This window comes from Rhinatrema bivittatum, chromosome 9 (genome assembly GCF_901001135.1).
Source record: "Rhinatrema bivittatum chromosome 9, aRhiBiv1.1, whole genome shotgun sequence".
Classification (NCBI taxonomy): Eukaryota; Metazoa; Chordata; class Amphibia; order Gymnophiona; family Rhinatrematidae; genus Rhinatrema; species Rhinatrema bivittatum.
In genome coordinates this window covers 187,001,901-187,016,602 of record NC_042623.1, presented here as the reverse complement: position 1 = coordinate 187,016,602, position 14,702 = coordinate 187,001,901, and the positions used below count along the sequence as shown (strand labels likewise).

Here is a 14,702-nt window from a genome sequence, read left to right as displayed (position 1 = left end):
AAGGGGTAGATAGAGTCCAAGCTGCTTATCCCAGGGATTTGCAGGGGATTTCTGCAACTCTACCCTTAATAATTGTTAATAAACTTTTCCTCCAGGAACTTGTCCAAATCATTTTTAAATGCAGCTACACTAATAGTTTCACCACATCCTCTGGTAATGAATTCCAGAGCTTAATTATGCATTGAGTAAAATATATTTTTTCTTATTAGTTTTAAATCTATTACCCCATACGTTCATTGTGTGTCCCCTGGTCTTTGTACTTTTCGAAAGAATAAACAACTGATTAATGTTTACTTGTTCCATTCCACTCATTATTTTATAGACCTCTATCATATCTCCCCTCAGAGTCCTAACCTCTTTAGCCTTTCTTCATAGGGGGAATTGTTCCATCCCCTTTTATCATTTTGGTCTCCCTTCTCTGTACCTTTTCTAATTCTGCTATATCTTTCTTGACATGTGGTGACCAGAACTGCACACAGTACTCAAGATGAGGTGGCACCATGGAGTGATACAGAGGCATTATGATATTCTCTGTTTTATTCTCCTTCCTTTCCTAATAATCCTTAGCATTCTGTTTGTGTATGATATATGAACACAAGATGAGGATGCACCATGGAGTGATACAGAGACATTATGATATTCTCTGTTTTATTCTCCATTCCTTTCCTAATAATCCCCAGCATTCTGTTTGTGTATGATATATGAACACAAGATGAGGATGCACCATGAAGTGATACAGAGGCATTATGATATTCTCTGTTTTATTCTCCATTCCTTTCCTAATAATCCCCAGCATTCTGTTTGTGTATGATATATGAACACAAGATGAGGATGCACCATGAAGTGATACAGAGGCATTATGATATTCTCTGTTTTATTCTCCAGTCCTTTCCTAATAATCCCCCCAGCATTCTGTTTGTGTATGATATATGAACACAAGATGAGGATGCACCATGGAGTGATACAGAGACATTATGATATTCTCTGTTTTATTCTCCATTCCTTTCCTAATAATCCCCAGCATTCTGTTTGTGTATGATATATGAACACAAGATGAGGATGCACCATGGAGTGATACAGAGGCATTATGATATTCTCTATTTTATTCTCCATTCCTTTCCTAATAATCCCCAGCATTCTGTTTGTGTATGATATATGAACACAAGATGAGGTCGCACCATGGAGTGATACAGAGTCATTATGATATTCTCTGTTTTATTCTCCATTCCTTTCCTAATAATCCCCAGCATTCTGTTTGTGTATGATATATGAACACAAGATGAGGTCACACCATGGAGTGATACAGAGTCATTATGATATTCTCTGTTTTATTCTCCATTCCTTTCCTAATAATCCCCAGCATTCTGTTTGTGTATGATATATTAACACAAGATAAGGTCGCACCATGGAGTGATACAGAGGCATTATGATATTCTCTGTTTTATTCTCCATTCCTTTCCTAATAATCCCCAGCATTCTATTTGTGTATGATATATGAACACAAGATGAGGATGTACCATGGAGTGATACAGAGGCATTATGATATTCTCTGTTTTATTCTCCTTCCTTTCCTAATAATCCTTAGCATTCTGTTTGCTTTTGTTGCTGCTCCTGAATGGTGACTCCTAATATGGAGCCTTGCTTTGTGTAGCTATAATTTGGGTTACTCTATGTGCATCGCTTTGCACTTATCCACATTAAATTGTTATGAACTAATTCCCTGTTTTTGTATCAAATAAATAAATCTGTTGTTGAAAGTTTATAGGAAGTGGTATTTTGGCGCATGCCTTCTGTTCCTCTACAGTGATGGACTGATGAAACAGCAAGGGAGGCTATCTAACAAAGCCATGGAGGCGACAATACAGAATTAGAAGCCAAATGTCCGATCTGGATTCTTTATTGGACAGAGACACAAAATTTTCAAACAATTTTGTGTCTCTGTCCAATAAAGAATCCAGATCGGACATTTGGCTTCTAATTCTGTATTCTGTTCCTCTACTACAGGAAAGAAAGGGGGATGTGAAAGCAGAAGCCTAGAGAGCTTGTAGCGTCCTCTAGAGCTCTCTGCTGAGGCTGCTGAGAGTAGTTGCAGATAAGCCTTCGGGTCCTCTGCAACTAGAAGGACTATATGAAAGCTCAGACCTAGCTAAATTGCAGTATCCTCTGCTGGGAGAAAGGCACAAATAAGCCTACTTTTCCACAGCTAAAAATAGCATGGGCTATGTAGGAGCTAGAGCCTAGACAACTTGCAGTATCTTCTGGCTTTCTATACTAGGCCTACTAGAAGAAGTATGCAAATGAGCCTCCACCTGGTAGGGATGTGCAGCAGGTATGGATTCGTCCCATTCGGTATTCTGATTTGTCGGGACCCAAATCCGTTGCATCCGATCTCGGGGGACCACGATCCATTCATTAATTACATATGTATTCGTTTCCCAAAAAAAAAAACCCATCCCAACCCTTTAAATTTAATTTACTACAACCCCCCCCCCCCCCCCCCAAGACTTACCAAAAGTCCCTGGTGGTCCAGCGGGGGTCCTGGAGCGAACAAAATGCAAAACAGCAGCAGTTTCAGAGCTGGCCGGGTGCCATTTTCTGAATGAGGGCCAGCGGGGCAGGAGGGATTGGGATCACTCACTATTTACGGAACAAAAAATGTGCAAAAATGTTCTGATCTTTTCGGATGAGTCGATACTTCAGTTCAGTTGCCACAAATCGAACCAAAAATTGACTCATTCATCATATTTTACTCATTCTGGTAAAAAAGGGGAAATATCCCAACTAAGCATTGTGAAAACTAGTGAGACTGTAAGCTGTACATCCAGCTTCCTAGCCTCCAGTGGCTTTGGTGGGCAGTATCTGGCCACCAACAATCTCTTGATACCATCCTAGTTGGCGCCAACTCTGGCAAACCAGGATTGATTGGCTTGCCTGCTTTTTTTTTATAGCCTGGAGCTAATGCAAGGCAACACTGAGTTCAGAAATGGAAAGAGGAAGCAAAGACAGCAGGATTCTTTCAGGGCCTTCTCGTAGCGCTGCTTGGTGCAGATTGTCTGTAACTCTTCCTCTGTCCATGGCACTACATCCAGGTTCTGCCTGAGCAGTGGGGAAGGGAGCGCAGCAGGAGATGATGCACACCTCAGCAGAGCTGCCCAGTCACCCAGTTTCTGCAGGGTGGGTTTTGGCCAGTCCTGTTTGTCGAACTTTCACCCCTTTGCATTGTGGGATTCTCCCATTGGACATCAGCACTGTCAGTACCAGAATGCACTGAGGGCAGGGGGAAGGTCAGAAAGATTCTATTTTTAAAAAGCCAAGGCTGACCTAACATCTTCCTCAAGGTGGTCACTTAGCAACTTAGTGCTGGATTTGCAGTGACTTACCCCCGACCCTACTGCATTATAAACACACAACAAAGTGTTTATAATGCAGTTGTGAGTTTGTTAAATTTATAGATCTGATTATTTGTTTGGGCAGTTCTAAGATCACGCGCAGCAATGTGACTTCACGTGGTCAGTGGCACTATTTGAATTCTAAGAAGTGTGCCTTACAATGACAGCCTGCTCTGGAATACTGTGTACGGCAGAAGAAGATCTTGTGGCAGACTCCAGGAGGGAGTAAGGAATTTCAGTGGCATAAGAACCTGCCACATCAGCGACAACATGGAAAGGATCTGGGGGGGATCCTGGCCACCATGCACAATTGTTTTATGTTTGTTTTCTTTTGTTCAGGAGGAAAAGACGCTTGCTCTGGAGACTCAGGGGGTCCAATGGTCACGCTGAGCGCTGTGAAGAAGCACTGGTTCCTCGTTGGCATTGTCTCCTGGGGAGTTGGGTGTGGAGATACTGACAGATACGGGGTTTATTCCAACGTGCTAAAGAGTTTATCCTGGATCAAGGCTACAACTGGTGTGAATTATTAAACCCCCTTCACGCATGCTGCCCCGTTCCATTTGCAAGGAAAAAAAAAAAACATTTGGAGGATTATTTGTATAATTGTGTATTAGACAATTGAGCCAGCGCTGCAGAGATCTGCAGGCAGTATTCTCTCTCTGCGATACCAAAACCTGCCTCTGTGTGCTACCAATCTATAAATAAAGAAATTGAAAAACCTTGTCTGCAATTTACTACTATTACTATTCAAAATGTGTGGAGCGCTGTTAGACTTACAAAGAATCATAGAAGTCTGCACAAGGCACACGGGCAAGCAGTTTGTGAAAAAGTGGAGGGTTTTCGGAAGGACTTTAGTCACTCACTTTAACTAAGCAGAGTCTCTGCTTTTTCTAAGTCCCTGCAAGAAAAACAGGCAGTGGGGTGGGTGGGTTTGGGGCAGAGAGTGACGGAAAGCTGACCCTCCCTCTTCCTCCACAAGCAAAGAACTGGGGGCGTGCATGTAAAAACAAAATGTTGCTGTTTCGTTTCGTTTTCTTTTTTGATAATTCTATTCATTTCGTTTTATTTCCTTTCCTTAACTTTATGCACATAAACGTGTTTTTGCGTGTAAAAAGTGATATTTACGGGGAGGAAAAGTGGCCCTAGAGCTTAGAGCAACGGGCTGAGAACCAGGGCAGTCGGGGTTCAAATTCCGCATGTCCCGCTGATACTCCTTCTGACTTTGGACAAATCACTTGATCTCCTCCTACCCCAAGTACCCTCTTAAGATTGCAAGCTCTTTTGGGGCAGGGATTTAGCATACCGGAATAATTATAATGATCGTACAGCATTGCCTGTGGTCAGTAGTTCTATAAAAATGACAGATATTATCATATTTACACACCTAAGTTGATTTTATGCCCATAGAAATATTTATAGACGCAAAGAAATGAAATAAAAAAACAAAACAAAACACATCCCTAATAAAGAAAAGAACAGGTGAACAGCATTTTACATCCAGAATGCAAATATTTCTATGTGGGAACAGATTAAGGTGAATTTTAAAAGCTCGGCGCACGCCAGAATCAGAAGATGTGCCCAATAGTCGGGCTGGCGTGCGCCGTCTGTGTTTTAAAATATGCCGGGATGTGCGCATATCTCCTGCGCTTGCAGATCTCACTCTGACTCAAAAGGGGGCGGGGCGTGGGTGTGGTTTGGGGGAGGGGCGTTGGCGTGACACAGAGTTGTGTGCATTCATACGTACGCGCCCGGGGCGTGCATCCAGGTCCAGTGCCACGTAAGTTTACTTCTGCTAGGGGCAAAGTGTAAGTTTAAAAAAATAATTTAAAAAAACTAGCCATACCTGAAAGTTTTAAGGGTCGGGGGGTAACTGGGGGGTGGAATGTAAACTTCAGAGGACCTAGCCTTTAACTGGGCGAACTGGTGGATGAACTGCTGAAACTGGCAATGGCGTGGGCGCCCCTTCTAGAATCCCTCAGCTTATGCGGTAGAAGCGGGATTTGCGCACACGGACGGGCGCACATTGTACACGCGTGCAGGCTATTTTGTAGCAGGCGCACATGTGTGCGCGCAAGTTATAAAATTGCCGTGTCGCTGGGCGGGCGCCGGCGCACACACGCCAGCGCGCAACCGTGCGCCAGTCTGAAAGTCAAACCGTCATTTTGTTTCTGTTTAACAACTCCTATACCCCCTTCTCTTCCTAACAGCAGGCTCTGCAAGCCAGAAAGCGCCCCCGGCTACCTGGAATGATTTGTTCCTCTGACACTGCTCCTAGGATGCCCTGGCTCCTAGGATGCCCTGGCACTTCTCCTGTTCCCTTCTGATGAAGTCTTGGCGAGGTGGCGGGGAAAAGGGTGAGAGGTTTTGTTTGCTTTTCTGCTTTTTTTTTTTTCCAGTTAGCACAATTCTTTCAGAGCTTGTTATTTGTGCCCTGAACTCCTTAAGTAAAAGGTAGGCCATTTCACTATTCTGAGTGTCCTAAATGACTCCCGTTCTTAACCCACTATATCCCAGCAGGAGGCCTTCCTTCTGCGGGGGGGGAACAACCTCCGGACCACCGTAACGTGGATGAACAGTGACACTCGGTGGCGGGACAGGCGGATTTCATCTGAGGCTTTTGCCTTTTGTGCTCTGTCTGGTTTTGCAATGCTTCCTTTACGAAACTGAATTTCGAAGCTTAATGCTTTTTCGTTTGCTGAAGAGTTCTGACATCATCGTAAGACCACCTTTCCTCCTGGCCTTGTTTTGTTTGACCTTGCACACCCTAGCACATGTTTGAGGCTTGTGGGTGGCAGCCGCAGTCATCAAAAGCTATTGCAATTGGCTGTTCCTTTAGGCTCAGTTATCCACGTAGATGTGTCGTTAACTTCAATAACGAGTGTTTCATTCTCTTTTTTTTGCCTGATCAACTTATAAAGTTTTTGGAATCCAGGAAATGTGTGACACCTTCTCCTGTAACGACTCAATAGTGCATGAGGATATTTGCTGTCTGATCTATGTTAAGCTTGTTTTTTCTTACTATATTGAACTCCTTTACAATGCTCCCTTTGATTTTTTTTTCCTGTCTTTCCTTCTCCTATTGAAATTTTGGATATGGAGTTTGTATTTGTTAAATTGTTTTCTTTTGCAGTTTCTTTTGCTTGTTAACTGTGCAAAGATTCCATTTATTTCTATGGCAAAGTGCTTTATTCGATAAGTGGTCTCTGAGCCTCCTCGTTTTGGGGGCGTTTTGGCTTCGTTTTTGGGGATGTTGGGTTTTAACAGGGCAGTTTAGGGTGGTGGGGGGGGGGGAGTTCTATGAATATGGCTGAAAATGAGGATAAAAACTGCACTGGTGGTCAGTTCCTATTCAGTACACTTTGGGGTGGATACAGATGTTGGACACGGGTGCTGGTCCTCTAGGCTGGGGGAGTATTAGCACCAATACATGGAGACTAGGGCTTGATCAAATATGGCTGATTGTTTAAAACATTTTATGAAGATTTGGTCAGAACTTTGATTGTTCATGCGAGGGGTGCCCTACTTGTTGCTGGGGATTTTAATTGCATACTAAATTCAGATCAGACCTAGATAGGTCTTCTCAAGCGCCTATTCCGAAATTGGGGAGGAATAAGGGATTTCCCTACGTGTGTAAAAATCTGCAGTTACTTGATCTTTGGAGGGTTGTGCACCCTGATTTAAAGGATTGCATGCATGTCTCTAGGGCACATATGACTTTGTCGCGCATAGACTATGTGTACTGATCCCCAGATTTAGCTTTTCTAAAGTGGTAGCGACAGACATCGGGCCCACGGAATTCTCGGATCATTCTATGGTATGGTTAAACGTGCGTATAAGTGGCCCATAGGCGGAACACTGCCGCTGGCATTTCCCCACTCATTTAACGGAGGATAGTGAATTTCAAGAATACCTTAAAGTTAAGAGGAAAGAATATGCAGAGAATAATTCCCAGCACAAAGGTAATTCCTTGCTATACTGGGAAACTGGAAAAGCCATTATGCGTGGGGAGATCACAGCCTCTATGGTAAGAAAATCTAAAATATGAAATAGACGGATAGAGGAATTGAAGAATAAGTTCCAAAAAGTCAGAGCGAAGTTCTTTGCCCATCCAGCAGTAGCAACAAAAAGCTATATAGGGAGACACTATACACGTTGAACTGTTATTTACATCGGCGAACAAAGAAGAATGTATTATATCTTTCCCATAAATTATTTCGGTATGAGAATAAGGTGGGCAAACTTTTAGCAAATTTAGTTAAGATCTAAAAAGGGAATAACTTTATTAAGGCATTGAAAGATGAGACTGGGATCCAACAGACGTCGGCTGCAGCGATTTGTAAGATCTTCCACACATTCTATAGTACTCTCTATCGCAGGGAGATGGTGGAGGATAAGAGTATAGTGGAGGAGAGCTTCTTTCAGGATCTACACTTGCCAAAGTTAACAGCTCAACATTTGAGTTGGTTAAATAGGCCTCTGGAATTAGAAGGTTTGGCAGGTATCCAGACTAGCCCCCTACATAAGACCCCCTCAGGCCTGGATGGGTTCAATGCAGATTTTTATAAGATTTTAGGAGGGGAAATTGGAGACACGCTGAAAGGTATTTTATGGAAGCTCTTCTCAAGGGCACCTGTCCCAAAGAAGCTAAACGGGCATATTTATTTATTTATTTATTTTATTTATTTATTTGCGTTTTTTCTATACCGGCATTCATGGTTAGAAACCACATCATGCCGGTTTACATGTAACAAGGGGTGAGAACAAAGAACAGAACATAAACAAGTGCAAGGAGATCAAAAGTTACATTACAACAAGGGTCTTAAACTTGGAGGAGAGATAAGAATAAGAGAGTAGAACTGTAAGGATTACCTTATTTACATTATATACATTATACTGTGAAGTTTCTTGAATAAATTACTATCTCTTATAAAATTGCTATCATTTAGTTAGGATCTGGGAAGGCTTGTTTAAATAGCCAAGTTTTAAGTCTTTTTCTAAATGTTGGAAGGCAGGGTTCCTGTCTCAGTTCTGGTGGGATGGAGTTCCACAGAGTAGGTCCTGCTGTGGAGAAAGCCCTGTCTCTGAGAGTCTTATGGTGAAAGGTTTTGGCAGGAGGAGCCTGTAGTGACTTATATAAAATTCTATAGTGAACTGGTAGCCAATGTAAGTCTTTGAGAATCGGGGATATGTGGTCTCTTCTTCTTGTGTTTGTCAAAATTCTGGCTGCCGTGTTCTGAACCATCTGGAGGGGTTTAGTGTGGGAAGACGGTAGACCTAATAGAATGGAATTGCAATAATCTAGCTTAGAGAAGATTATTGATTGCAGGATTGTTCTGTAGTCGTGGAAGTGGAAAAGTGGTTTAATTCTTTTTAAGACGTGCAGTTTATGAAAGCAGTCCTTAGTGGTTTGAATTATAAAAGATTTTAGATTTAGCCGATTATCAATGATTGCTCCTAGGTCTCTTACTTGTGCTGTTTGAAAGCCGGTTGGTGGATTTGAGGCGAGGTTACTGTTTTTGTGAGAAATTATGAGTAGTTCGGTTTTTGAAGAGTTTAGTATTAGATTTAGACTGGAGAGGAGGTTGTCAATTTTTTGAAGGCAGTTTTCCCAGATTTTAATAGTATTTATGAGAGATTCTTTGATGGGGATGACAATCTGGACGTCATCTGCGTATAGAAAGTATTTGAGGTTCAGATTGGTTAAGAGTTGACATAGGGGGAGGAGGTAAATGTTAAAGAGCGTGGGGGAAAGAGAGGAGCCCTGTGGGACTCCTAGTGTGGAAGGATAAAACTGTGATTCTTTGTTATGTATTTTGACTTTGTATCCTCTGTTTCGCAAGAATGATTTGAACCAGGCAAGTGCAAAGCCTGTTATTCCGATGTTCGCTAGTTGATTTAGGAGAAGGGAGTGATTTACAGTATCAAAGGCGGCCGATAGGTCGAGGAGTATCAGCAGGTAGGCATGACCTTTATCAAGGCCCATGATTAGGTAATCTGTCAGGGATATGAGAAGTGATTCTGTACTTAAGGATTTTCGGAAGCCATATTGAGTGGGGAATAATATATTGTTGTCTTCAAGGTATTCTGATAATCTGGTGTTGACTAATTTTTCCATTACCTTAGCTATAAAAGGGAGGTTGGAGATTGGGCGAAAGTTGGAGGGATCTTTGGGATTTAAATTAGGTTTTTTTTAATAGAGGTTTGATAGAAGCAATTTTCAGGTCGTCTGGATAGATTCCTTGGGCTAAGGAACAATTGATAATGTCAGTCAAGGTTTTGGAGATGGTATCTGGAATTAGCAGCAGTAGTTTGGAAGGGATATGGTCAAATGGGTGAGATGAGGGTTTCATTCTCTTCAATACTGATTTGGTCTCTGATGTTGCAATGGGTTCGAAGGCTTGTATAGAAATATTTTTGCAGTGATGGAGGTATGTGCTGGGTGGAGCCAGGGTATTCGGTTTCAGCTGTGATTGTAGATTCGAAATTTTGTTACTGAAGAAGATGGCCAACTCCTCTGCTTTTTCGTGCGCTTGGTTGAGTGGAATGTCTGGAGGGTTGACTTGAGTTAAGTTGGAGACGTAAGTAAAAAGGGCTTTTGAATCAAAGATGAGGTGGTGGATCTTGTGAGCGTAGTAGTCCTTTTTTGTTTTTAATGTAGTGCTCTTGTAAATGTGAAGGGCGAGTTTGTAAGCTGAGAGGGAGGTCGGTGATGGTGCTTTGCGCCATTTACTTTCTTTTTGTCGAAGGGAATGTTTGAGTTTTTGGAGTTCTTCGTTAAACCAGGGTTGTTTTTTGGGGGCATTCCGTTTCGGTTTTTTTGTTGCCAGTGGGCAGAGTTTATTTGCTGCCGATAATGTGATGTTGGACCAGGAGTGGAGAGCTGAGTTGGGAGTAGCGATGTCTATATGAGGGAGTTCTAGGACAAGGTGTTCGTGAAGTTCATCGGATGAACAAAGATTTCTGTAAGTAAATTGAGGTTGAGGATTCAGTGTGTTGCTTGATTGTGCCAGCGAAAATGTGGTGGAGATTAAAGCGTGGTCTGACCAGGGGACTGATTTGCATATGGGTGGTGCTGAGTGTGAGATGCCTGCGTTTACAAAAATGAGATCCAGAGTGTGTCCTGCTCTGTGGGTGGGATTGTTGATTATCTGCTTGAATCCCATGGCGGTCATGGCATTTAGGAAAGTTTCACAGTTTGTAGAGGGAGAGGGATTGTCAACATGTAAGTTAAAATCTCCCAATATAATGGCTGGAGACTCAAGGTTTAGGTTGGTTGCTATTAATTCTAGAATGGGGGAGGCATCAGAATCCAGAAGCCCCGGTGGGGCGTAAACTAGGATGATTTGCAGGAGGTCTGATTTGAAAAAGCCGGCTTCGATTTTTGTAGGAGAGTATATTGGGAATTGTGTAAGTCTCAGCTCTTTTTTGGCTGCAAGAAGAATACCCCCTCCCCTTTTTTTCTGTCTGGGGATAGAGAAGAAATCATGGGTTTCAGTTGGAAGTTGGTTTATGAGTGCGGTATCCGTATTTTTAAGCCATGTTTCCGTTATTGCGCAGAGGTCTGGATTTGTGTCCAGTAGAAGGTCATTGAGTATTAGTGTTTTTTTGGTAAGAGATTGGGCGTTGAATAAAATCAGAGAGAAAAGAGCTAGGCCTAGCGTCTGTGTAAGGGGGGAAATCATGATGGGAATGAGTGATTTATAGGTAGGTGGACGTGAAATCACTGAAGGATTTCTTATGAACATGGACCTTTGATGGAAAATTGGAATTGGGAGACCAATAGGCATTGAAGCTTATAGTCGCTGTAAAGCTGGAGAGCTGGTTTTTAGCGAGATTGATTGGTGATTTCGGTGAAGCGGATTGATGAGGTTGATGAACAACCGATGATTTGGAGGGATGAGCGCTGGATGATTGCTGGTGTGGAGGGATGAGCGCTGGATGATTGCTGGTGTGGAGGGATGAGCGCTGGATGATTGCTGGTGTGGAGGGATGAGCGCTGGATGATTGCTGGTGTGGAGGGATGAGCGCTGGATGATTGCTGGTGTGGAGGGATGAGCGCTGGATGATTGCTGGTGTGGAGGGATGAGCGCTGGTTGATTGCTGGTGTGGAGGGATGAGCGCTGGAAGCTTGTCTGACTAGTACAGGTATGAATGGATTTGGATAGTGTGGCAAGGCTGAGTAGTGATGGTAGGAGTAACTATTATAGTCTCACCATAACCTCACCAGAGGCTCACAAAGGGGCGCACTAAGGGGCAAGCCCCTTAGGTCGCGCTCCTTCGGGCGCGCGACGCTGGGAAGTTCTTTAAATTTAAAGTCCCCGATGGCTCCTTCTGATAGGCCGGGTGCCTGTCGGGGGCGTGGCAACACTCACCGCGTGAGATTCTGGGTCGTTTCCTTTTGATTTTTTTAGTTGTTTCCTTTTTTCTTTTCAAATTGAATTTTTGCTCCGCCTTCTCTGCATGGCTCGCTAAAACGGAAGCGGGCGGGCTCCTGCCCCGACTGGGCCTCGGGAGCCCCGGCAGAGGCGAAGAGGCGTGGAAGCTGCTACCGGGAGCAGAGCTGAGAGGGAAAGCTCTATATTACAGTTCTTCCTAAGGGTGGTAAGGACCCCTATAATCCGGCTTCGTATAGACCTATATCCCTTTTGAACTTCAATTTGAAACTTTATGCAAAAATCTATACACGCGTAACCCTTTTAAAATCCTCCTGCGCACGCCAAGCCTATTTTGCATAGGCCCGGCCACGCGCACAAGCCCCGGGAAGCACATATGACCCAGGGCTTGAAAAAGGGGGTGGGGCAGGGCCATTTGCCGCTGTGCCCTGGATCGCGGGCTGTCCTTCGGCCGGTGCGCGCAACTTACAACTGTCCGGAGGCAGAAGTTAAAGGTAAGGGGGGGGGTGGTTAGGTAGGGCTGGGGGGCAGGCAAGAGAGGGGAAGGTGGGGGGTGGAGGGAACTGAGGAAGGCTGTGCGGCTCGGCGCACTCAAGTTGCACAACTGTGCACCCCCTTGCGTGCGCCGCCCCTGGATTTTATAACTGTTATAAAATCGGGCGTAGATTTGTGCGCGCCGTGTTGCGCGCACAAATCTACGCCCCCGCACAATTCTTAAAATCCAGCCCTTAGTGTATTACTTCCTTCTCTAATTTCTTATAATCAAGCGGGCTTTGTGAAAGGTAGAACCGCGGGTAAACATATTTTGAGGCTGTGGACAACTATGGTGCAAAGTAGATACTCTCAATCCCCAGCACTTGTAGTTGGTTTCCATGCCGAAAAAGCATTTGACCAGGTGTCATGGGCTTATTTGTTTTTGGTGTTAGAAAGGTATAGGTTTGAGGGCAATGTGGTTTGTAATATTTCTCTGCTCTACCAGGAACCTTGCTCCATCACCTTGGCCAATGAGTGCATGTCTCAAGAGTTGAGGTACAAGGCAGGCTGCCCGCTTTCTCCATTATTGTATATCCTCACCCTGGACCCTCTTCTAAGGAAGATAGAAGAGTATGCAGATATTGAGGGGCGGATTTTAAAATGGTTACGCGCGTAACCTTTTAAACCCCTCCTGCGCGTGCTGAGCCTATTTTCCATAGGTCCGGTGACGTGCGCAAGCCCCGGGACGTGCGTATGTCCCGGGGCTTGAAAAAAGGGGCAGGGAGTGGGTGGGGTGGTCCGGGTGGGGGCGGGACCGAGGCCTCTGGCACAGCGCCCATGCTGGGGGACCGCGCGCCAGCACTCGGCCGGTGCGTGCAACCTACACCTGCCCAGATGCAGGCATAAATAGAAAATAAAGGTGGGGGGGATTTAGGTAGGGCTGAGGGGCGGGTTAGATAGGGGAAGGGAGGGGAAGGTGGAGGGGTGCAGAAGGAAAGTTCCCTCCAAGGCCGGTCCGATTTCGGAGCGGCCTTGGAGGGTACGGGGAAAGCCATCGGGGCTCCCCTAGGACTCGGCGTGCACCCCTTTGCGCGCGCCGACCCTGGATTTTATAACATGCGCGCGGCTGCACACACATGTTATAAAATTGGGCGTAGATTCGAAAATCTGGCCCTAAGGGTTTTGCAATTGTAGAAGAATCTTTCAAAATCACTGCATTTGCGGACTATGTTCTAGTTTTTTTTGACAGATCCCGTTGGTTCTTTACTGAAAGTAATGGACCTGCAATTGCAATTTGGTATATTTTCTGGGCTTAAAATTAATCTTGACAAGTCGGAGGCCTTGGACGTGTTAGGTACCTTACGGTCCCAGTGACCAGGTGCCTTTCCTTTATGTTGGGTGGAGAAGGAGATGACCTACCTTGGGGTCAGAATTCCCACAGTTACTCAGAACATGTATTACAGTAATGTCTTGCCTTTATTGGATAAAACCAAACGTAAATTGACGGGGGTGTCCTCTTATGGTAGGATTCAAGTGTTTAAGATGATGGAACTGTCACGGTGGCTTTCTTTACTACAAATGCTGCCCATCTGGATTAAACGTACGCATATTGAGGAGCTGCATAGAGCTTTAAGGAGATTTTTTATGGGGAGGAACAAGAAGGCATGCCTAGCCCTACACAAACTGATGTATACTCTGGGAGCGGGCGGGGGGATGGGGTGGCCTAATTTGCTGAATTACAATATAGCCTGTCTACTATGACATAGGAAAGATTGGCTGTTTGGTACGCAACGGTTTTCCCCAACTGCTTTTTTTTTGACCACATGGTGCAAATCCTTTAACCTGGGTAATTCATTGCATGTTCCGCGTTCTAGTTTACCTGAGTACGTGCGGCATAATCCAATTGTCCTGCTTGCTATCAAACTTGGTGGCAATTACGTGATAGGCTGCAAGCTCATTGGGAAGGGTCCCCTTTTATTTCGATTTCAACCGGAGCTGGAAAATATGATTTTCTCACCGTGGGCTCTAAAGGGATGGACTTATTTATCACAGTTCGTGCTTGCAGGTAGTAGAGTTGTTTGCCGAGATACAATCTGAGTTTGATATATCTACAAGGAATTTTATGTATATTTACAGGTTAGACATTTCATTGAGCGAGATCTTTGTACCAGATCCACTTCGACACAAGTTCAACTGTTTAATAGTTTTTTCCCAAGCCCAGAGCAGCTTACAGCATCTAAAAGTACAATTCATTAAAAAAAAAAATTCAAAATATTTCCCAAGCAAATCATAATTCAACAACAACAAGAAAACTTTAATAATAAAACTCTTAACAACAACCAACTAGTTCTCATTCCCTGCTCTCACTAGAGAATGCATCAGACGAGTCGAGATTTATAAACGTGACCAAAAATTAATTACAGCTCCCTCTGCCAGCCCGAGCAAT

The 14,702-nt window shown here is 44.1% G+C and overlaps 1 protein-coding gene and 1 long non-coding RNA gene across 4 annotated transcripts in view; both read left to right on the top strand.

The window, feature by feature from the left end:
- The window catches only part of MASP1 (mannan binding lectin serine peptidase 1), a 139,374-nt gene extending 135,266 nt beyond the window's left edge, over positions 1-4,108 (top strand). The window contains exon 16 of one of the 2 annotated variants that reach the window (XM_029615771.1): positions 3,729-4,108. In XM_029615771.1, the coding sequence (XP_029471631.1) occupies positions 3,729-3,919 (191 nt within the window). In that variant the 3' untranslated portion in view covers positions 3,920-4,108. The remainder of the gene's footprint in view (positions 1-3,728) is intronic. The other variant, XM_029615772.1, reaches the window with a different exon arrangement.
- Positions 4,109-5,118: 1,010 nt separating this feature from the next.
- LOC115098808 overlaps positions 5,119-14,702 on the top strand; it is a 36,207-nt gene continuing 26,623 nt past the window's right edge. The window contains exons 1-2 of one of the 2 annotated variants that reach the window (XR_003858622.1): positions 5,119-5,166; positions 5,597-5,743. This is a non-coding gene — a long non-coding RNA (uncharacterized LOC115098808). The remainder of the gene's footprint in view (positions 5,167-5,596; positions 5,744-14,702) is intronic. The other variant, XR_003858623.1, reaches the window with a different exon arrangement.